Source organism: Macadamia integrifolia, chromosome 7, assembly GCF_013358625.1.
Source record: "Macadamia integrifolia cultivar HAES 741 chromosome 7, SCU_Mint_v3, whole genome shotgun sequence".
Classification (NCBI taxonomy): Eukaryota; Viridiplantae; Streptophyta; class Magnoliopsida; order Proteales; family Proteaceae; genus Macadamia; species Macadamia integrifolia.
In genome coordinates, this window is record NC_056563.1 from 31,721,268 (window position 1) to 31,744,768 (window position 23,501).

The 23,501-nt window shown below is 39.0% G+C and overlaps 3 protein-coding genes across 3 annotated transcripts; 1 reads left to right on the forward strand and 2 right to left on the reverse strand.

Moving 5' to 3' along the window:
* Window positions 1-1,304: 1,304 nt before the first annotated feature.
* LOC122084913 (heptahelical transmembrane protein 4-like) lies at window positions 1,305-6,320 on the reverse strand. Its single transcript, XM_042653334.1, has 2 exons — window positions 5,669-6,320; window positions 1,305-2,289 (listed from the first exon to the last, which is right to left on the reverse strand). The coding sequence occupies exons 1-2, from the start codon at window positions 5,956-5,958 to the stop codon at window positions 1,629-1,631; spliced, it is 951 nt and encodes a 316-aa protein (XP_042509268.1). The 5' UTR covers window positions 5,959-6,320; the 3' UTR covers window positions 1,305-1,628.
* A 3,103-nt stretch (window positions 6,321-9,423) lies between these two features.
* Window positions 9,424-12,377, forward strand: LOC122084528. The gene is made up of 3 exons (XM_042652832.1): window positions 9,424-10,557; window positions 10,835-10,990; window positions 12,036-12,377. The coding sequence occupies exons 1-2, from the start codon at window positions 10,281-10,283 to the stop codon at window positions 10,885-10,887; spliced, it is 330 nt and encodes a 109-aa protein (XP_042508766.1). The 5' UTR covers window positions 9,424-10,280; the 3' UTR covers window positions 10,888-10,990; window positions 12,036-12,377.
* A 189-nt stretch (window positions 12,378-12,566) lies between these two features.
* Window positions 12,567-20,908, reverse strand: LOC122084527 (nucleobase-ascorbate transporter 7-like). The gene is made up of 14 exons (XM_042652831.1): window positions 20,489-20,908; window positions 19,657-19,754; window positions 19,374-19,550; window positions 19,192-19,292; window positions 19,019-19,094; window positions 18,733-18,792; window positions 17,341-17,525; window positions 16,196-16,292; window positions 15,916-16,002; window positions 15,750-15,808; window positions 15,025-15,116; window positions 14,662-14,739; window positions 13,184-13,344; window positions 12,567-13,079 (listed from the first exon to the last, which is right to left on the reverse strand). The coding sequence occupies exons 1-14, from the start codon at window positions 20,604-20,606 to the stop codon at window positions 12,861-12,863; spliced, it is 1,608 nt and encodes a 535-aa protein (XP_042508765.1). The 5' UTR covers window positions 20,607-20,908; the 3' UTR covers window positions 12,567-12,860.
* Between the last annotated feature and the right edge of the window lie 2,593 nt (window positions 20,909-23,501).

The window sequence follows — 23,501 nt, forward strand, 5'->3', positions numbered from 1 at the left end:
CTGGTTGTGAATTTCCGTGTTCTTATTGGACCAAAGGACTTATGATTTAAAGGATGAATGGATGTTGTATCCAACGTTTGACTGAAAATGTGAAAATTGGTGAAGAAGACCTGCAACTGACCATCGCCACTGTTCAGAAGGTGTGCTTAATGCCCAAAGTTTCCCAAGGCCATAGATGCCCCATCAAAAGTTTTACTTCCTAAAGAAGGAATCAAAACAGATCAGAAAAAAAAATAAAAACAGATCAGTACTTTCAATGTAGTGTAATGACAATGCTCTTCTAGACAGACTGGATTACTCTGCCATCCACAACCCCCCTACCCCCACCCCAGCGCCACTATTTATCATTCTTATTAATTTCTTATGAAGTTGAGGCTCCACTTATACTAATAACTTTGCCTTAAGGCAATGCTTTTAAAGGAGGACTCGGGGTTTGGATGTTCCAGATGGAAAGGGACTAGCAGTGTGGACTCTGACAGGGAAGTCAACTTCCGGGGAAAATTGCGCCTTCAACCTGTAGAGAATTTTCATGGGCAGGGGCAGCAGCTCATTCTGTAATTGCGAGCACAGAACATCCTATTGGGTTTGGGCTTTTGTCCCTCTGTAACACAAACCTGTCCGTCCCAATTCACTCGAGTTCTTTAATGGTGGATCCGGTTGTTGTTTTTTGAGAAGCAATGAGATTGCCATTTTGTATTGAAGGGTTCTGTTTTCAATGCACCTAAAGAAGATAAATAAGCTCAAATGCCCTGTGGTTGGTCTCAGAAGAAACTCCTTCCCCATTCCCCAGCCCCTACACAAACACATGCACAGATGTTAAAGCTAGCCTTGCTCAAAGTATCAGGGGAGATATTGATTAGGGTGTATCTGGAATGCACAGGAATTTGGGGCCTGGGGATTAGAGTTTTATTAAGCTCGACTAGAGATTGGGTGCACAAATTGGTGTTCAAATCGTAATACCCTTGTCAACCCTAAGTACATTCTTACATTGTGGATATTCAAAAAATAAGAACTCTCCTCAAATCTACTATATACTCCAAAATGCGTGCAGAAGTATTTATAGAGAAATACCCAAACTTCCCCTCCAATTTTAGCCATTGAATTGCCCTACAAAAACCAAACCTCATCTTTAATGAAAGACAGAAACCTTGTTCAAAGAAAGAAATCTTCAGAAAATCCATCCTCCCACAGCAATCGCTCAGTGTCCATTCCAGAGGAAATGCTTGACGGAAAAAGTAGATCCCCATATCAAGCATTAAGAGTTCAAGAACCCTTCTTGTTCTCTGCTCAATCTGAACGAAATCTCCATCTAATAACTTTTCTCCACTCTTTTATTATAAATAATATACTTGCAGGAAGTGTCCTCATGGTTTACATTAGTTGAAGAGTGTTAGCTCACCAGAAAGCAACTGCATATGCCCCCAAACTGACACACATACATAGCAAACTAACAGTTCATGCATCATTGCAACCTACATAAAGGGAAATCAGAGTTCTAAGAGGAAGTACAGTGGAGAAATCCTTTTCCTGGATGCTGCTATATTCTGTCTACCCACCCCCATACTAATCATCCACCTATACAGAATAAACCACCGAACATGCAGCTGCTCTCTTGACAGTCAACTCTCTTAACACCCTTTTAGGTCTCGCCACCTGAGATACACCAAACCTGCACGGTAGTGTGTGTAAGCCCCTGCCACGACCAACACATGAAAAAGCTGGTGGCTGTGCCCCGCAATGTCAAACTTTCCAGGTTTCCACCGCTCCGGGATCCTTGTAGCATAGACCAGGGCTCCAATTCCATAGAAAAGCCCCATCAATATCTCATACCCCGTTGTGTGGAGAGCCTCAGGCTGGTTTCGGAACAAGATCAGCTTGTGCAGTATGGGCGCCACCCCTGACATGCCCATCCCAAAGAAGAGGGATGCACGTATACCCCGGAATTCAGGGCTCTGAAAAACTGGAAGGAGAGAAACTATGATTGTGGCAATCCCAAGAATGGATATGAATCCCAAGTAGAGGTTGCAGAAGAAGGGGTTGCACATGAAAGAGTAGAAGACAGGTGGATAAAAAGAGGTTGAGATAAGGGCGGCAATGCCAGCGTAGTCAAGCCTGAGCATGATGTAAGATAGGCGTTGGGAATGGCAAGACAGGAGATGGCATGTACTGCTGGCTAATAGACAGAACATGGCACCACCGAGGAAGGCGAAGAAAGGCCACCGCGTGATTGGCCGCACCAACAAGGGTGCTATCATATTTGCGACATCCTCTTTCATGCCATGCTGCATTTAACCAAAACACTTTTTTTTTTCAGGGATTAGTTTCAACCAAAACATGAACAGCACATTAGCATGTCGAAGCAGTACTAAGCAATGACATCAAGATCAATGATGTAACTTCACTTGTGGAGAAGTCAAGCCACATGACGTGTATAGAAAAAATTGAAGAAAAATTTGACTTGTTAAACAGTATATTTGAGAAAATCAATAAATTCGAATGCCCCATAGCGAGACTGATGGCAACACACTAGCACATTTTTGGTTTCCTACTTCCTAAATAGTTTTTTAAGCCAAAAGAACATACTGCCCTCAGATTTAAACATAGTAATATGAGGAGATGTAGCGGGAGCCTCGTGCACTGTGTTGCTCTTTTTATGTGAGATGTAGGAAAATGAGCACTCATTGGTCAGTGATTGAATGAAAAATGGTCACTGTCAGAACTCCATGGTTTCATACAATTTTAGTTCTTAAAAAAAGAGGAAATATAAGGCTTATACAAGTCGACAGACAGCGATAATTCTTCCAGGTTTAGGAACCACATCTCTAATCTACAGAAGTAGAGGTTAGTTTGACAAAGAGAACACCGATAATTCAATATTTAAATCTTCAAAAAGGGCATGGCATTGCTATAGAATAACTTTTGGGCATTGTTTAATATGCTCAAAATAACATGACACACTAAGAATAATAAAAAGATTTGGTAAGCCACAAATTCTTGGCAGTAGGCATATAAACCGAGTGTTGGTCATAGTCTCATAGATGGATATTCAGTCAGAGTTCCCCCATCGCATGTTCTTCTCATGGCATATGATGCTAACAGGGGTCAAAATATCCAAATTAAGCCATTTGGTAATTGGCCATTGCACCAAATTACAATAGAAAAACAAGACAATAAGGACTGACCAGGGAATATCAGAGGAGATATGTACAGACCAGTAGCAGAGGAAGGATTATCTGACAAAACTCATCCAAAGGGTTGATTTAAAAAGGAGGGGGGGTTGGTAAAGAACATTCAGTCAGAGAGTGCATTACCAAGTGGCGATAACTGAACACCCAGATAGATATGTAAATACAGCATGCAGAAAATGTACTTCATTAGAAGAAAAGAAAAGAGATAAAAATTGTGTGAGGACTTATATAAAAAGGATAGGTGGCGGTATCCAACATGCAGACCCGTGTGTGTGTGTGTGTTTTGTGAAGAAACAAAAGGACTTGGTCCAATCTTTCCAGGAGCTCCAGCAGGCTCATCCAACATCCCCCCCCCCCCCCACGGTGGGGGCTAACATGTGGAACCAAAGTGAAGTGGTTTTAATTCAAGTTGAACAGTTAATATTAGTATTATATGTCCCATCTACAGAAAGGTTCTTTATTAAGAAATTTAGGAAAAAATCAAAACTTTCAAATTGATATCTAACTTTTCAAGTTGAATTTCGTCATAGTAGGATGTAAGGCTTTGTAAGAGGATTAAATTATTGGAGCCTTAGGCAGGGTGGCAGCTATGGTCTAGTATTTTCTCTTCTAAATTGATTTTATTTGTTGGGAAATTTTCATTATCTCCCCTTAACAAATGCGTATAATTACAGGTACTCCCCTGGAAAACACTTCTGCACAACTATTCCAATTACCTAATTTAACACAGCACTTCCTACCCTGTTCTTTCCTAAATTCCAAAACTGTTCCTCCTAACAATAAGTTAAAATCCACTTCCCCTGTTTGTTAACAGAATCTGGTTTTTAGAGTATTATACCCACTTTGTTACGGACCAATTGCATCAAACTGGCCAGTATGAATAATACAAAGCCAACATGTGACAAGACCCATCTAGTCACGCCCAATTTATCCCAAAATTTGCATATTGACATGATCAAATTCCTTAAGGATTAAACAACATATAAACCCTAATCACAGCAATAGCCATTTGTTTTTGGCCATCATAATTATTTCCATATCTAACAACACATGAAATCACTTATATTTTGCACCCACCCTTCAAATCGATTATGAGAGAGAGAGAGAGAGAGAGAGAGAGAGAGAGAGAGAGAGAGAGAGCTTAGTTCTAGCCTATTTCTAATTCCTAGTTGTAATAGGAGTTCCTCTATATATAGAGGAGCTTATGTAACTTTGGTTTTCAGATTTGAATAAAGAAAAGTTGCAGCTATTGCTTTAGAACAACTGAGATAGTTGTGGGTGAGAAGCCCTGGCTGAGACAGCCACTCCTCCCCCACTTTTCTCTTGTGTTTACTCTTTATTTTCTGCAGTCAATCTTTAATTCTGTCCACTGTTTAGTGTCAATAAAATACTAGAGGAACCAGACCTGTACTGTCAAGATCGATCATCAAGAAGTCCCTAATTCTGGCATCCAGTGATCTCCTTTACTGCATACATCTGAGGTCTGATCTGAAGGGGCTTTTGAGGATCGTTCCACTCTCCCAGGGGGGCACTCGATCCCTGTTGGAAGGTCATCTGAGGCTGTTCACTGCAGGAACTTGCAATTCTTGATTTTTCTCTCTCTGAGGGCTGAAATCAAGAATCTTCATAACTTCAATTCCAACAGTCAGGTTTTTGTTGCCTTCAAAGGACCTCCATTCGACCAGGAGTACAGCTCTATTGGAGCTACACACAGCCAGCCGCACCCCTCTCTCTCTTCCCCAATCGCAGGTTTCTCTCTCCTCTCTTTTGGGATAGTTTTGGGGTGGAATTTGCTACTGTTTTCAGGTTATATTATTGGATATTGCCCGCTGGTTGTTTTTTTTTATTTCACTGGTTTTCTATCAGCTTTTCCTAAAGCCATTGTTGAAAAGATACTTGTGTAATTGGGGTTGTCATTGTGGAAGTGAGTTTCTTATTACCCACTCCTGCATTATAAGTTCTCCTTCAAGGAGGTGAAAAAAGGTTGACACTAAGGGCGAACATGTTTGAGGTAAGCAACACAGAAAAATATGCATTTACCAGCCTCTATTAAGAAGGCTGAGAGACCCGTTTCTAGAGCAGGTCATGCCGGTCTAGCCTGATAATGCCACTGAATCAACAACATCCGTTGAAGGTTTCTCTACTTCAGGCGTATGTAGAAGGTCATTCTCTGCTTTCCACAGAGACATGTAAAATATCACCACCCACTTTACCCATGAATGATAAGGGGTAAAAAGAGTTACATTCATTGAAAATAAATATTATTTGGGACTCATCACTCGAGAACCAAATTTGCGAGACGGGGAAACACAGCTTACAAGCAAAGACATGTATGTCTATCAGACAAAAAAGAATCCAACATAATATCAGCTTGGAACCAACCACAAACAGAAAGAAAAGTGACAAATACTAATGAAAATCAGGAACGCACCTTAAAAAAATTAGTAGTGTAGAGGGAATTTATGGGTTAGAAAGCTTACGTCCAGACATTGAGAGTTTCGTTGTGGACCGTGAAGATGCTAAGAAAAATCTGCTTGAGAGGCCACTCCGATCTGTAATGACCCAGAATGAACTCATTATCTTTCAAATACGCGGGCAATGAATGGTATTCAACCAGCTGATATTTCACCTTCTTCCACAGTCGCTTACCCTTGCCTTCCTTTGAACAAAAAGCCCTATTCTCATCTTCGCGTTCAAAAAGAGTATGACCATTCTGAAAAGCCTCAGAAGAGAGAGCCGAATTCTGGCGATTCTTATTATTAGTACCCATCCTCCTCCCTTGAGCGGCGATCAAATTAGTGGTATAGTGTAGATGAAGAAGATAAACAAACCAATAGAAGACACACAATTCCCACCGACGATCGGCACCCTGCAGTCCGTCGTCCTCTATGTTTCTTCTTCCAATAGGTTTCGTCTCCAAGGGTTCTTGTAGGAAAAAGTGGAGGAGGGAAGATATTCATGATGTTCCGTTTAATAATTGATTCCCCCTTGATTCGGAGATACCTTAACGCGGGATGTACCCTCTGATCCTCCAGGTGATGGCTTTGTTGGTTACGTTTCCCCAATATCATGCCATTAATTATTGCTTGGTGATTGTCGATGCCACGATGAGATTATGGTTAATTGGGTTTTTTTTTGGTTTGCTTGGATGAGAATTACGACTAGGATCGAAGGAATTTGTGATCACCAATTCCGATTTATTACCAAAAATTTATTATTTTTGCACTCAAAAAAAATAAAAAAAAAAATCGATTTCTTATCGATTCTTGGATTAAAAACATTAGAATCGTTGAAGACAATATTTCTTGAATATGTCGATTTTAATTAGGGTATCCTTTAAAACCAAATTCAATCGATTCTGACTGCTTCCGTCACCGATTTTCTGTTTGGAGACCTTGAACTTGACGAAACCAACAACTGGTCTACCACTGAGAAGTGAGAACTACTAAGAAGGCAGCGACCATCATAAATTGATGGGCATCAACTACTACCTGCCTATCATAAAATCCAATCCATTACTCTCATAAGGAAAACGGAGACCAAGGCCCATTCATTCATTAGGTGGTTCCAAGGTCAAGGATGAGTTGGATTATTTGTTGTTCTACCATTAAGGCATCATCTTTTTCCTTAATGTCATGCCACTCTCTTTAGTCTCATGCTACCAAATAAATTCTTAGGGAGCGGGATGGGGCATACTGCGTGTCACTACGCTCTAGTGGGCAGTCTTATTAGAGCACCAATGGAGACGTCGGATGGTGCATCGCACAGGAAGGCAGGAAATGAATAGAGACAATATATGGTTATATGGTTTATGCAAACTAGGGAATCCTTGATCATATTCTTTTTCTTTGTGATCGTCATCGTCATCGTCATCTTTTCCATGGATAAGGTGTGGAAATGTGGTTCCCTAGCTAATTCTAACATTAAGAAAGGAAATGAAGCCTTGTTTGGCAGCAGAAGACGACTAGGGTGATGCATTTTCCATTGTTAAACTTAAGCCGAATTGTATACTTAATAATGCTTAATGGTTAGGATAGGCCACTTATATAGTTAGTTACAATTAATAAATCATAAGCTTACCAAAATTTGACCCAACCTATCGTGAGCTATAGGTCCATAGTGGTGACAGCCCAAGACGGCGGCTAAGATGGTGTCCCAGTTTCGGAGGATTTTTTTTCTTTTTTCTTTTTCGGGGGTTTTGAACTTCGAACCAGAGACATATCCCTTGGACTTAGGCCAACGATCTTCTACAACTAGCGGCCACAACTGGTAGCGTTTCCCTGCTGTTAATTAGATATACAATTATATTGACAATGACTTTCACCCAAAAAATGATTATTATAAATTTTGTGTTTATTTGACGTGCTAAGATATAATTGCTTTGGATAATCAATCACTAAGATTATGCATTCTTTATGGATCTATCCCTCAATTCCACGGGTGGGTAGGTGCTTATGGAAGTGTCGTGTGTACATAGAAAATTACACAATTAAGAATTGGATAGGCTCAAGACCTTCTGAATGGGTAATGGTCTAATTGATGAATTGGTGGTTAAGAATATAAAATAGTCTATTGTGAAAAAAATTTTGTTGCTACCCAAGTTGCATGCAATTAGCTACAACCTCTGATAGCATGCAAGGAAATGGAATCCAAAGTGTATATTAAAAAAAGGATAATTTGCAGCGTTACCCCCTGGAGAATGCCACAATTATAAAAATATCCCTTCTGTTTTGCCAAATTAGACTCAGACCCCTATCATCAGTCACTATTAAATCAAGAGATAAAATGATCATTATACCCTTTTCACTCAAATTCATTTTAACACAATTCCTCTTCACCCCTTCCTATTCTCACCTTCACCAGTGGCATAGAGAGACGCAAACCAACGGCACAACGCCGCTGTTGACGGATATCCGAGTCCACCCAATCCAATGATTTTCGATAGTTCCTCCCTTTCCCTACCTTTCTGTATTCATACTTCACCTGTTGTTTCAAATTTAACTTTTCAATGGACTCAGGATGTGCTTTTTGTTTGTTGATTTGTGTTTTAATTTAATTTGTTGAACCATAAGGCATTAAGGTTCTTCTTTGATGTGATGAGAGATCCAGTGAATCAGAGAATGATAGTGAAGATCAAGGTCGGATCTGGTAATTTCTATGAAAACAAGGACCCCTTTGTTAAGATCTTTAATTCAGAGCAGGTTGGGAGTTGAAACCCGAACATGAATCAGAATTGTTGGAAGATCTGTATTCGGAAATTATAGAGTTATTTCACTTTATTTTTGGAGTTTTTTTTTTTTTTTCCCTTTCTCTCTGTTCTCCCTTTCTTCCTCTAATATATGATGGGTGAAAGAAATAGGAACTTATTATAATGGGTATTTTAGGTACTTCATATATCAACAAGGGTATTTTGGTATTTAAAATAAAATATTTTGCTGACATCAGCGTATAAGGGCGTTCTCAAAGGGTGGCGTGTAAATTACCCTTAAGAAAAAACCCACATAGATTGAATTTTCAACCCTAATTTTGAGATTCTATTCTCTTGGCTGCAACCAGACAAGTAGCTGCATCCTAGACAATAGCCAAGTTTCCTTCAAAAACGTTTTGATTTGTAGGACTAACTTTTCATTTTCTTTATTTATTATTGTTTTTTGGTGTTGTTTTTGGAGAGAAGGGAGGAGATGGAGAGGATCCGATATGCTTCAATCGGGTATGGGTTGGATCCATAAAATGGATGATTTTTCTGAGAAGAAACCATGCAATTGGATGAGTCTTGACAAGTGTTGATCGCCCAGGTAACTATGACAATACTGGGCGATCAAAGCTAAGGAGAGACTCTCCTACAAGGTTTAAGAAATAGAATCTTTTACCAAAAAGGAATAAATCGGAATCGGTCAAGACCAGGCACAATACCCATGGGTTTAATTAAAAAATATTTTTATTATTTTACCCTTTGTCCGTACAAATCACTAATGTCGGCAAGTTGAAATCGATCAAGGGGATTACAATTCGATTCAAATAATCTTGATCGATCCGATCCGATTCCTCAAACAATGCTCTCCTAAGTCCTATGCCACTTGGTCGGAGAGCCCTTTCCCTTGTCCCTTGAAATGGATCAAGGGCTCCACTAGGAGGCACTGTGGCAACCCCACGAGTGCGGTTCCTCTAGAGCCTCTACCCCAACCCAGGTGGGCCAGGTCGTCAGGTGGTTGGCAGGTGAAAACCATGAATCCCCAAAGAAATTCGGTTTTACGCCACTGAGCTGAGAATCTGAGTGTTCATATGATCAAGCATTCCTCTTGACCTCTTATTAATTTCACACTCCACAGGGTTCACAGTTCACATCACCTCCTCCATAATCCCCATTGAGCCATAACCCAACACCCCCTTCCCTTTCTTCTTTCTTCTCTCAATTGTTTCATTGAAGATTGTTGTTAAGTTTCTTGTCTTGCTTTCAGTCTTGCAGGGTCTTGCAGGTGCAGTACTTGTTTGCGTTTTGAATTTTTTATTTCCGCTTCACCTCTCCTTTCGTCTTTGGGTATTTCGCCAAAATATCGGAGACATCCGTTGATTTTGGCGAATATGAAACGACTACATTCACAAAAAAAACAGGGCATGCACAATCAGCTCTGTCTCCTTAATGGCGGAGCAGAATCTATTTCCTAATTCTCAGGGTTCCAACTCCAAGTGAAGGCAGAGATCTCCTCAATCCTCATTCCTCCACCGAAGGGAATAAGAAAGAAGAAAAACAAAAGCTCCATCGACGGACGACGTTATTGGAACCTCCGGTAAGAACCGTCGGATCTTAAAAATTTTAAAGGGGCTGAGAAAGAAAGCTGAAAACTGTCGGAGATCTCTTGTCAAGCTGATCAGCTTAAATTAAATTTAGCGTTGCGATTTGAGCTGTCAGAGACTCAAGAGCAGGTTTGTCACACTTCATTTCTTGTAAGAAACCGTTCCTCCTCACTCAATCCGTCATCAGATAGGCGCAGAGCTAAACCGCTGGAGAGAGAGCGAAGAGGAGATCGGTTGAGTAGCCGGGGCGATCAGATCGAAGCATCAAAGCGAATCAACGCGGAAGGGGAGGGAGATATGGGGAACTGCCAAGCAGCAGAGGCAGCGACGGTGATGATACAACATCCAGGGAACAAGATAGAGAGGATCTACTGGTCGGTGAGCGCCCAGGAGGTGATGAGCTCCAACCCTGGCCACTACGTCGCACTCCTCGTCACCTCCTTCTCTCCGCCGTCCATCCCCCACTCCCACAATGCCACCTCCACACCCACGCCCGTCGTTAGGCAGCTCAAGCTTCTTCGTCCCGACGATACCCTCCATATCGGCCAGGTTTATCGCCTCATCACCTTCGAAGGTACACACCAACGGACCACGATCTCATTCTCAAACACCTCCTCGTTCTTTTTCATTTTTGGTAAAAAAACCGATTAATGTTATTTATTTATGATCTTATTATACTATTAAGGGTTTGTCCTCTCCATTCTTCCCTCACCCCGGGCTGCTATATCTTCGGATCAGACTTTCAATTAATATTTATATATTTTCCTATTATATCTTTGGATTATTTCATTCTCTAAGAGAATTGCAGAGGCAAAAACCAAACCGATTTACAGAAAATATTTTTGGTGCAGAGGTGCTGAAGGAGTTCGCTACTAAGAAATGCGTGAGGCTGGGGAAGCGATGAAGGAGACGGGGGGCGATAAGAAGAAAGACGGTGGTGATGGAGCTTGAAGCCAATGAAACCGCCACCTCCGCCGTCTAAGTCGGAGATTCCAGTTTCGGTTAAGGTGATTAAGTTACAGACAATTCTTTCGAGTCGTCTTCCTGTTTACTGGCAGTAATTGTAGGCATAATCCGATCAAAATAATGAAAAGTTACAACTATTGAAATTGATTGGGCGATGGGGGTTTGTCGTGGTGCCCCGGGAGAGGGACCCCTTTGTTATTTTTGCCTTTCTCTACTGCTCTCCTGAATCGTGACTCGTAGGACTGATTCGTGAGCGAGTGCAACAAAGAAAGAGAAGGGATCGATTGCACAGCTAGAGAGAGAGAGAGATTAGATTACGTCTTTTCTGTTTGGCCAAGTCCTATCATTACCAAGAGGGAATTTATTGACTGCATATCTTTTGAAAAAGTATTAAATTCTTGGCAAATCTTTGTAACGTGTCATTTTATTTTATTTTTATTAAAAATAATTATTATGATATGAAGGACACGCAACCTGGCAGTAAATTTATTTATTTTTTAAAGTAATTAATAGGTAGGTGGGAAATAAGTAACCGTCAGGAGGCCTCTCTCTGTCTCTCGTGGAGTCACGGGATTTCCACCCCTTTATAACATTAAAAAAAGAGATGAACTTTTTAATAAATGTCCAAAGGTTGATTTTTCATTTTTTTTTTCGGTAGAAGTCTGATTTATCATTCATATGTTTAAAAAGGTGAATTCTATTTGGGCATTATGCTCTCGATATTGACATGCCACTATTTTAATGGGACCTTAGGAAGGGGGGTCGTCGTTCTGGGTTAATCCCGTATAGGTAATGTCAACTATCAAACACCTCTAGGCTCTTGGGCATATTAATATTCGTCGTCAATCATCTTAAGAACAGCTTAATTTAAGAATATTATGTGTTATAGTTAACAGTAAACTATGAGGAAGTCAATCTGAGTTGGCATGATCATGTGAAACGAAGGTCCTAGTTGGTATATTTATACCCGATTAGATGAAAACCATGTGTTTATGTTTATTTATTCTTTTGAATGCCTTTAATTTAATGGATTTTTTTTTATATGTATGAGTAAATTTGTTTCATCTTTCCACCATGTGTTCCCAGGTGGAGCCGGAGGTTCACCGACAGGCCGGCAGCAGCAGTGGCAGTCACAGAGTAGGAAGGCATCACGGGCAATGGCGGCCAGCTTTACAGAGCATTTCAGAAGTAGAAACTTGAAACAGTACACAGCATTCACAGCCTCTCTCTCTCTCTCTCTCTCTCTCATAGGCCACACAGCCCACCCGATTCTCAGGGTTTTAGCTGCCCTGGATGCATTATAGGTTTTTCATTAGGTATTCCGTTCCTTTTTTCCACTGTCCTCCCTATATGTACTGGGATGTAGTGCTCTAAGTGCACTTTATTTTACATACAAAGCTCCAAAGGGAACTAAAGTCATGAAAATCACATACGCCTGTGCGTGCTCCTGCGCTTGGCTAAGGGTACAGCCAAGTTGTAGTTGCAAACATCCTATATTTGGTATCCAACTTCAATTCCATATAAAATAAAACAAATAAAACAAATTAGTTTATTCATTTTTAATATTCATTCTACTTCTTTTTTTGGTAAAAATATTCATTCTACCACACATAATTATAATGCAAACAAGGCCACTTGGTTCTCATTAAGGGTGTGATGCCAAGCCTTTCGGGGTCATGGTGTCATGGAACCTCCCCCCAAGTAAATATAATGATAAAATCCACAAGATGTAGAAGTCATTACTTGATCAAATAAATATTGTTTCCCTATAATAGTAATATCAGTCTATTTTTTGGTAAACTAACCCAATGAGTTACCCTGATCTGCCTTACTGTGACTTGACTTGCCATTGGAAGGGTAGACATGATGATCTGGATGAAACTCCTAGCTAGATGCAAGGAAGGACTTGCATTAAAATGATGGGAAATACTTATTCAGGTTGTATGGGAGTGCATAGAATTCTTCACTCCTATTTTCAGCCTTGAAAACCCTATACTTCTCCCACCAATGTGCACCGCTGTCTCTTCGTGTTGTGGGGTCCCCACGATTGAGGGTCAAGTCCAGAAAGAATGCAACAATTGCTGCCACTGTTGCGTGGGATGAGAAGATCACATACATAATGTCGTTGAACTGCCAGTAGTGGAAATGAAATCGATCAAAATGTTCCAATGTGGCAAGAAAAAAAAAAATCACTTTAGTGGAGGGGATAAATAGCTCTGTTCAAATATTCTCACCCATATAGAACGCGTGTGAACAGGACCACGACCAGAAAACACTACATATTCATTGAAGTATTCCGGCACGGAAAGGCCCATGAAGAAAGAGAAGCCTAGTATGAACATTGTTCTGAAACTGTTGAGGTTGCAGAACTGAAGGAGACCAAGACCTGCAGAAGCTGCTCTCACAAAAATAGATCATGATCAGAAGTCCGTTACCCATAAGAAATTTCTGCAGTACAGAATTCAAAAGAATTTAATTATTCCAATGCATTGTTTAAGTCATAATGGAAGTATGGGTAATAATAAATTATTTTTCCTAGTATTTCATTATTTCTCAAGTAAAATAGACCAAGAAATCAGGTTCTCATATACAGGTTTATATCTTTTTGTTACTCCTCAGTGTCTGTACGGTTAGAGGTGAAGTGAATAAAAGCAGAGTAAAATCAACAAATCTTCACTATACTTCCAGCCAAGCACACCATTTAAAAGTTGCCCTTTATATATATATATATATTTTATGTGATAATACTTGACTACACTTGGAAAATTTATTCAACTTGACTTCCCTTAGTTCACTTCTTACCAAACAGCGCATCAGAGAATTCTGTAACTTCATTACAACTGGAAATCTGTTAGTTTAAATACAGATTTCCCGCTCCACCCCCTCTTTTTTTCCCCCTTATTGTAGAAGTTAACCACCAGATTAAAGAAACATCTGCTCCGGTTTCTAGTTTAGTTAGTGAGTCATATTTTACATACATGCAATCAACCACGATCTAGAACAACAAATTGATTACTGCAATGGTAACATGGTATAACTGATTAAGAGTTCTCTTTTTTTTTTCACACCAAAGAAGTTGGGAATTAGAGTTGACAAGATGGTTTTTCTACTTTTCTGGAATGTTCTATAACTCACACTCCAATGGTAAAACATTTTTCCCCACGCCCCATTTTTCTTAATAAAAATGAAATGTTAAAAAAAGGTTTATGTGACAAACTGTAAGAAGACTGAGGGAGATTGCATGCGTGCACCATAGGTAAAGCCATCACTCCTTGGAGACTATCGTCAGTACCGTATGATAAATGGGATTTTCTGCTGTCTAGATAAACTTATGAAATCGTGAGGCAAATATGCGTGCCGGCTCTTTGTCTCTTGATAGTCAGACAGAGGGAACCATATCCTTCAGAATTCAGATGGCAGGATTCTTCCGGCCACTGTTAAGGTGGCAGAGAGGGATACCATTGTTTTACAAAGGCTCCTACCTTTTAATGATAGAATGGACAAGAATGTAAAATGAATTTTTATCTGCTTCAGCTTAACTAAACATTCACCCCATCAATTGCAATATACATATTAAAATAAAAAGTAAAAATAAAAGCGAAACTCAAGCATGATGCACAACATCAACCACACATCATATGGTTTATATTTGTCATAATAGAGCTCACTTGATATAATTAGCAAATAAACTGAGAGAGAGAGAGAGACATACCCACATAAGCAAATAAGACACAGTACAAAGCAGCCACAATTGGCCATGGAATAGAAGCAAGTACTGCTCCAAATTTCCCTGCTTAGAGACATCATAATTACTCCGATTGATAATATAGATGGAATGAAGTTTTTTTTTTTTTTGTGGGGTGGGGGTGGGGGTGGGGTGCTAACGAGGAATCCCTCGAACCTGCCAGTTTTATGGTTCAGGCCCAAGGGTAAACCCCGGATACACACAGCCACACCTAACCAATGGAATGAGATATCCACATTCTTCTGGTTGGTGAAATTACAAACAACCAATCAATCAAGGCAAGAGGGAAATACTGGAAAAAGATTTTGATCAGGAAATGAACTAACATACCCAGTATAGAAAAGAAAAGCATAAACATTGCAGAAATCTGAATGACCCTCCGGCTTCCTACTTTTGTTAATGCCAATAGACCCGCATTTTCACTGTATATGAAAGACGATAAAGTAAGACCATCTACATGGTGAAACAAAGGTACCTAGATAATGACATCAACCCTTTTATTGAATCTAGCATGCAAACATGTGCAGCTCTGGCAGAGCGGTCACTTGGACCTCAATACCATTCACCCAAAGTCAACAATCAGATGATGTGTCTCTTGTTACAAGTACAGCATAGTGGAATCGCAAGGGGAATGGATAATGAAAAAATGAACTCCAAACTTGTTCCTTCTCTATACCCTATCTGCAACACACTTGAGAACCGTTTGGTAGGATTTTAAAAAATGAGAACCCATAGAAGTTGTGGGACCCACTTTTGGTAGAAACCTATCAAACATGGACCAGGTGTGTTGCAGAATGGCTAAAGGAAAAATTATCCTGAACTGGGATGAATAGAGAGTGCAACATTGGCAGGCCTGGGTGGGACAATTGAAGAATTGTATATAAAGCTGAGCAGGAGGCCTGTCCAATGTAGTTCAAATCAAATCCCAAACTTTTCCCAGGCCAAACAGAGTTGCATCACCAAAAATGAATATTTAGATGTCCTGACAGTCTGACACAAGTATCATCTTCTTCAGGAAACAGGGCACACAAAAGAAAATTTGGGAAGTTCATTACACTGATGCTGTAGAACCATTTGCTGTACCAAAGATCCCATCCAGAAAAATCCCTATTCCCTGCAGTGATAATTATATAACAAGTGAAGAAGTAACATGTCAGGAATCTAATGCACCTCATAATCATCTCGGAAATAAAAGTGAGACATCCTAGAATGATCCAGTACCAGCCACCCAACACCACGACTGAGGACAGAAGGCGGCACAGGTGTGGCACTTGCAAATCTTGACACTGCAATTAATGTACCCGTAGACTGCAAATAATAAAGTAAATGCAGAAAGCAAATAAGCTCAATGTGGTCTCTTGTTATTCACTTTATAAAATTTAAGCGGAAACAAAAAAATAGGAACATTGGTAATAGTCGCAGATCAATCATTTGCATGGTAAATATGGATACTGCCATGTTAGCCATTCAGACAGATTAAGTACATGGCAAGCTTCCATACCTCGATAAGAGCAGCAAAAGAAGCAGCCATCATGGCAAAAGCTTCTCCAGCTTGAAAAGTTGGTGCCCCCCATTGAAATGGGTATGGAATCCTTATCCTATATGAACAAAGGAAGACAAGATAGTGAACTATAACAATGTCAGCAAGCAAAATAGCTGAAACGCAATTTAGTAGCTAAAAAAACAAAGCTATCATCTACAAATTAAAGTATATAACTTGTACTTCAGAAAGAATCAAAGGACCAGAACCTACAGGAATTCCTTATCCAATATGAAGGATAGCAATTCCCAAGTTACAAGTAACAAGATGACAAAGTAAAAGCTCTACATCTTAGCGGGTTCTGTTTACTCAAATAAACAAGACCTCAGGCTATAATGAACAGACAAAAAAACAGATCTTAAGTTATCTCTGCCCAAATAGAGCAACATGCTGAAGGGAAGAACAAAGCCCCTACTGAACTAGAGTCCGGCGCAAGGGATTTACACTGTCAGTTTCCCCATTTTTACCTGCGAAAAGCACTCACAATGTAACAGAAAGCAGTGCACAAACAGAAAAGAAATCAGGCACAAGGAAAATTTACTAATATTAAGAAAGAATATCACTTTGGCACCTCTATAAAGCTTTACCATTACTGTGATAATATGTAGATTTTAGCCAAACACAACAATTGAATTTACTGTATGTTAAAGTTCAAATTTCACAAATGGGCATGAAATTCAGAGGGAAGACTGGGATAAGCAAGACTTGTCCTTATCAAGCTAGACAGGGTTAAACTCTATGGACATAGTTGACGTTTTAGCCACATATCTTGATGTTTTAGATAAATGTAATCGTCCTAAGATCAACATGAAACTCAGCATATAAGGCATGGTTAAGCATGGTTTTGGTTAATAATTTCACATTTCTAGGTGATAAAAAGTTGACCACCTCATTGGTTGTCCATTAGTAGGCAGTATTCTCAAATGACCCTCTGAAAATAGGTAAATAGCAATGCCACAATAAAGTTGGGCCAAATTATATCATAAAGCTGGAGTCAAAAGAAAGATACTGACTTAGCTAAAAATATCAACTGAGAAGTAATTCCTAAAGAACAGAATTTGCATCACATTCATCCAAGTTTTCTTAAATGGAATGCAACAACTCACCATGGAGCAGCACCAAGGAGCCCAGACCGATCAGTCCGGCAACTAGCCTGGGTGTTTGGTGGTCTATTATTATATGCACCAGCCTTAGTGAGAATATGTGCATAAACCCATACAATTGCAACTGTGAACAGCACCGCAAAGCGATCACCTTTGAACCTCTTTACTGTTAATAGAGGAGGAAGGTACTGCACCAAAATTTGGAAGTAAAATCTTATTCCATAGAAACTCTCAAGGAAATTACCAGAAAAAAAACAGCAACTTGATTGTGAAGCAAATTTATTACAAAAAAAAAATCTTGCAACCATGGTATTTTGTTGAAAGATGAGGACTACAATCACCAGCATAGGAGTAATTTGGGAACTGGTGACTGCAAATGTTGCGAAAAAGAGTAAAACCCACCACCTGATTCCTACCAAACAATTGTTCTAGATCAAAATCAGCTATGTAAAGTATTGTTTCAATGAAAATGATTCAATGGACAGCCCTAAAGGCTCAACCCACTCAAAACTCACACCTCAAGAGGAAAATAGTGTCTGGTTATAATTGCACACTCCCGGGATGAAACCTCATCATTTCTCAGATGCTGTGGTGAAGTGGTTACCAAGATCAGTACCCATTAACATCCCCCTCAAAAAAAAATGGGGGTGGAGGTGGGTCATGGAGCGGTGTTCCTCAGAAAAATTCTAATCTGTTTCTTAATGTGTATGGGAACACCTCAATGGATATATAAATAAGTTTAAAAAAGGATTCAAAAAATATTGGATTTTTCGGGCTCTGTTTCACTAAAAGATGTTGGGAGATGTTCCATAACCTAGTGTTGTAGTTCTTCCACTTCATGTGCACAACACCTGCTGGAATCAAAGTTTGCCACTTCTATTTTCACTTAACATGTAACGATTTTTCAAAATCATTTGGTTTCCAACATGCAAATGAATTAAGATATAAACCTGAACAGATTAAAGACCATGTGTCTTAATCTCCAAGCCTCAATGTTGAAACATTATAATGGATAGAGTATATGATTGAGATAAAACGTGGCCAATCCATAATGTTCCCCAGATATCCAGTGTTCAGATTTACCATCAACCAGTCCCTTCAACGTAGCTGGCCTAGGTGTGCTGTCCAAGGAAATCACCCCTCCCCCCCCCCCCCCCAAAAAAAAAGAAAAAGAAAAAGAGAAGAGAATCATATGCCAGTATTCCTCTGAGGAAGTAAAATCCAGTATAATTAAGAACAAACAGTCGTGGATAATTCAGGGTTGGCAGTCTATCATTACATTACAACTGCTGTTGCCACAACATGACATTTAGAAATTACTGCTTTGAACAGGAGTTTTTTATAGTCTCAGTTAGCAGTAACCAGTAAAAATAGAAAAACTGCGGAGATTCTTACCTGGGAGAAAATAACCAGCAAAACAAGCGCTGGGAGCCCAACTTCAACACAATTTGCCAGCTACAAACATCAATGGAAAAAGGATTTTGCAAATACACAGTTAAATAGAACATAAAAGGAAAAGGATTGGGTTAGCTTCAAGGAAGTCTAAGTAAACTGATACAATCATATTAATTAAAGCTCCAGGAAAACATTAAACGACTTTACAGCATATGAACTGAAAGCAATCAACTCACATAAAGGCTATATGATATTCTTAAATCACGAATAATTTCAGAACTCTTACTTTGGGGAAACCCAGTTGATAGAGCCCGAGTGCAGTAAGAGTTACAATAGGGACTGCAGCAAGAGGGCTTAGGAACCTAAATAGACAAGAAAAGGGACCAAAAGCAAGATCTATTATATACATAAGCAGAATAACAAGAACTATATATCAAAAGCGTATCAGGGAAAGCACACCTGACAATATTTCTCCAGAACCCAAGGAAACCAACAACTATCTGGAAAATGGAAGCCGCTATGAGGGCTCCCTGTACTCCTCTCATTGTCAATTTGAACCTCTGACAGATTACCGAAGTAAGCATGAAACCATGGAATCACAAAGAGAACAGAGAAAGTGCATGAGAAGAGGAAAAAGGAACCTGGTGAGGATCTATTATCGTGTTATATCTTTTGGCAAGGACGATTGCGACTGTGGGAACAACAAATGTGTAAGAACCGCCAATAACCGTTGGAAGCCGAGTCCCGAAGAAGGACTGCAATAGCGTGTTTAATCCCGCCACGAAGAGCAAGGTCTGTATCACTTCAGCTTTTTCCTTCTGCAAAAGAAAAAAAGCTCAATTGAAATCTAGAGAAACAAATTACGAAGCCACAAAAAAAAGGTACACAGATAAATCAAAGCACAACAGAGTTGGTAGTTCTTACAGCGCCACCGCCCATTTGGGGAACAATGATGCTGGGGATGATAACACTAGTTCCAAGCATCACCAGATAATGCTGAAAGCCCAGTACGATCGCTTCTGCTGCATTCCCAAATTCAGACAGTAGAGAAAAGCTATCAGCAGTCGTTTCCTCGACCCACAATGAACCAGACAATCATCAATGACAAACATTGGAGTGTATCAAATCGCAAGTTCAGTAAATAAACAGAGAAAGGACTAGGGAGAAAGAATATATCATAAAGAGAGAAGGAACTGGGTTGAAAACAGGGGAACTCCTCTAAGACATTGCATGGGTGATGGATGAAACTTAAACAAGCTAAAACTTAAGTAGTAATGGAAATTTATGGAAACCCAACCCTTCATTTGGTAAAAGTTTCAAACTAAATTGTAAAATATCCCTCACGGAACATTCAAATGCTAAAAGTTTGATGATCACCAGACATTCTGTTACGATCAGGTCATCAGAGAGGCATGAAAACATAGAACTAGCCAACTGAAATGAAGCTCCAATAAGAAAACCAAAGAAGCAGAAAAATGAAACTCCTCAGGATATCTCGTCAAGTCATACTGTGGAAGTAAAACCACTAAAGCAGAGAAGGGGGGAGGGGAAGGCGGGAAAATATGCAGAATGAACGGAATGCAAAAGAAGCTTGCAAATACGATCAATCAACGAAAATGAGCAGTTCTGTACTAACTATTACAGTCCAAGACACGAAGCAAGGCTCTCTAGTGAAAGAGACACAGAGCACCCACAATTTTGAAGCAGGCAATGCGAAAAAATGCTAAAAAAACATGGGAGGAGGTAAGGGACGCACGCCAACGAGGAGGGCTAGTGACGCAATAATCAACTCCCGGTAGCTGCTCCTTCACCGGATGCGGCTGAAAGTCGTCGCTCTTAGGCGCCCCACCGCCGTTTCCACCACCACCGGCCATCGTGTGTAAGAAAAAGAGAATGAAGAAGGATCAGGGGTGGCACGAGAAGCAAAGGGATTCAAGACAAGGCAAAATAGGATTGTCCAGTCCACGCCGTAAATGATGAGTGAAACCAACGACCTACTGGAGAAATGCTGGAGAAAAACAATTTCCCAGAAACGTATCAAACACGAGAGAATGGAAGAGTCATTACAAGTTTCAGACAGAAGAGAACACAGAGAGACAGCAAGAACGAGCGCTTAGTGGCTTAGCCCATTTCCCTCTGCATCGCACGGTTTCCTTCCGTTTCATTTCGTACTTAAAACTTTCTTTCGTTCAAATTAATGAGGAAAACAAAAAGGTTTCGTTGCCTTGCTGGAGTTACCAATGACTTATGAAGAAAAAAAAAAAAAAAAAAAAAAAAAAACAGAGAATAAAATGCAATTGAATTTTTCTTTTCTTTTCTTTTCTTGCCTCCGAACATAGATTAATCACATGGCAATTTTAGCGATCAAACTTATATGATTTACTCGTAATCTTATTCAATGATATCTTTACTTACTGTTGAATCTCATTTTTCTATTTTTTTACAGAAACTTTTTTATTTAACTATTAAAAAAAAAAACAATTTAGTTATCCTTGCCACAGTGAATAATAATTTATTTTATGCAACAAGTTTAGATGCATGCAAAGAGTATCATGAGGGTATTGAACGTTCTAGTCCGGTGGAATAAACTTTTTTCAAAAAAAAAAATTTATTTATAGCCTAACTCACATAGCAAGTCAAAAGAAGATACAAATTTGTAAAAATGTGAACACGTAGACATTAGGTTTACTAATTTATACATATGAGTACTATAAATAAAGTTAACTAAGTGGCAATATAATACTTTGAAAATATAGGACTACTAAGAGAGTGTAAGCTAAAATGTTATATATGTGAGTACTATAAATGAAATTAGTTAAGTGATAAATGAAGCTTTGAAAATATAAGACTACTAAGAGAGTGCAAGCTAATACATTATACATGGGAGTATACCATATAAAAAGTTTGATGCATGGCCAATCCAAAGTTCCACACTTCATCATCCTTTTACCTTTTTAACCTGGGTCGTCTAGGAAAACCTATTGCTATATATGACTGTTTAAATTAAATTAACTAATAATATGTATTTTTTTTAAGAAAGGAAATTTTAATTTCTTAAAAGTATGTATAAGTGGGACTATAAAGAGCCCAACGTACAATAATTAAAAAATAAAAAAATAAAAAACCCACGACGTGAACACCATCAGATAAGGGATAAACATAAAAATGAAAATGTTAAGCAATAAGGGATGAGAAGTTTAGTCAAACATTAATTGAAATGCCTTCATAGTGTTGGAGTGGACGATGACTCATTTGCAGGTGATCTAATTGAAAGAGGTAATAGACACTGCTCAGACCATGAATGGAATTTATAGTGGTAAGACTATGCATCAAAAATCTATACCTAAGACCCTGAAGCGAGGGTATAGCTAGGTGTATGGACTAAGGTTATAAGTACTGATATTAATCGGTCACCAATGATATGTATTGAACCCATATTGGGCATAAATTAAAAACAAGTCAATTTTTGGCAGGTGTATCAGTATCAAGTATCAGCAATATCGATATGATATCAATATATATATATTATATTTTTTTTTTGGGTGGGGGGCTTTTTAAAATATGATACCAATACATTGATCCATGATATGGAAATACATGGGAGAAAATACCTGATTAAATATGAGTGTGAAATTTGGCATATGATCAATTCGAAACATTCATATGATCAATGTATTAAAGATTTGGCAAATGTTTTAAATTTGAGTGTGAAATTTGACATAAGATGTGAAAATACATGGCATATGATCATCCATTCACGTGTCATAATAAAATGTGGCCTAAATTATTCTTTTTTATATGGGTAAATGCCTATAGGTGATAGATTGTATACAACATTATATACTGAAACATAGTTGGGGAATATCAAAATATTTAATCACGTAATTAAATTAAAACGAGGCAAGCCGTAATGAAGTAGTAATAGTAGCAACATAGAATTCTTCAACAAAAAAAGAAACATGGAATTGACCAAAAAAAGTTACAACATAGAATAATAGAAAAATCAAAATCATTTGGTGGAAGAAATAGACAGTTACTCCTAGCCCCTACCTTCAGCTTCGATCAACCTTTTGCTCCATTACTTCCAAGTCCCAACTCCATCGGCTCACCAACTGAGGAAGAATATTGATCCAACCACCCTCATCAACTTTCTAATCACTGTCTTTCACCCAAGTTTTAAAGCGGAAAGACCAAAATTCCCATCTAGATATTCTTTCTTATAATAACGTTGATTGATTTAATGCGGACAAGGTCATTGTTTTCTTATTCTCTTCTCTTTTTTCCGCTCACTCAAAGTCTCGAACACGAATTTCCCTTTTTTCTAACAAGAATGCACCTAATTTAGGTATAATATCAATTAGGTAGAATTTATTTATTTACTTATTTAATCAGTCCATTTAAAGAGTTTTTCTATGTGGGTTATCTATTTTTGTCACATGAAGGAAAATGTGATCAGCCTATTCCAAACATGGAAGTAGTTTGGATGGCCATGTGTGAATTTTCACACTCAAATTCAATCCCTCCACTGCACTACAATGATGGCCATGTGGCCTGCATTGAGTCAATGGTTGGCAGCTTGTGAAGTCTAGCATAAGTTAAGGATCGGTTGCTTGTTCGAACTCTCCTACACCTCACCCTCTAAAAGTATAATTAATAGTAACAGTAGTTTGAATAAGTATGCCTATTGGGTCCAATTGACTGCTTGAGGGTCTATATCTAACTCTATTGTGGTTCTTGCAATAAAAAAAAAAAAAAAACCATTATGTATA

What these genes read in the sequence shown, in the direction of transcription:
- LOC122084913 (XM_042653334.1), bottom strand. Translation starts at nt 5,958, where the DNA reads ATGGGTACTAATAATAAGAATCGCCAGAATTCGGCTCTCTCTTCTGAG. An exon ending in GAAACTCTCAATGTCTGGAC is followed by an intron (nt 2,290 to 5,668) that starts GTAAGCTTTCTA and finishes GTGTTTTGGTTA; the next exon opens with AATGCAGCATGGCATGAAAG.
- LOC122084528 (XM_042652832.1), top strand. Translation starts at nt 10,281, where the DNA reads ATGGGGAACTGCCAAGCAGCAGAGGCAGCGACGGTGATGATACAACAT. An exon ending in TCGCCTCATCACCTTCGAAG is followed by an intron (nt 10,558 to 10,834) that starts GTACACACCAAC and finishes TTTTTGGTGCAG; the next exon opens with AGGTGCTGAAGGAGTTCGCT.
- LOC122084527 (XM_042652831.1), bottom strand. Translation starts at nt 20,606, where the DNA reads ATGGCCGGTGGTGGTGGAAACGGCGGTGGGGCGCCTAAGAGCGACGAC. An exon ending in CGATAATAGATCCTCACCAG is followed by an intron (nt 19,293 to 19,373) that starts GTTCCTTTTTCC and finishes GTAATCTGTCAG; the next exon opens with AGGTTCAAATTGACAATGAG. An exon ending in CTTTTGCTGCTCTTATCGAG is followed by an intron (nt 16,003 to 16,195) that starts GTATGGAAGCTT and finishes TATTATTTGCAG; the next exon opens with TCTACGGGTACATTAATTGC.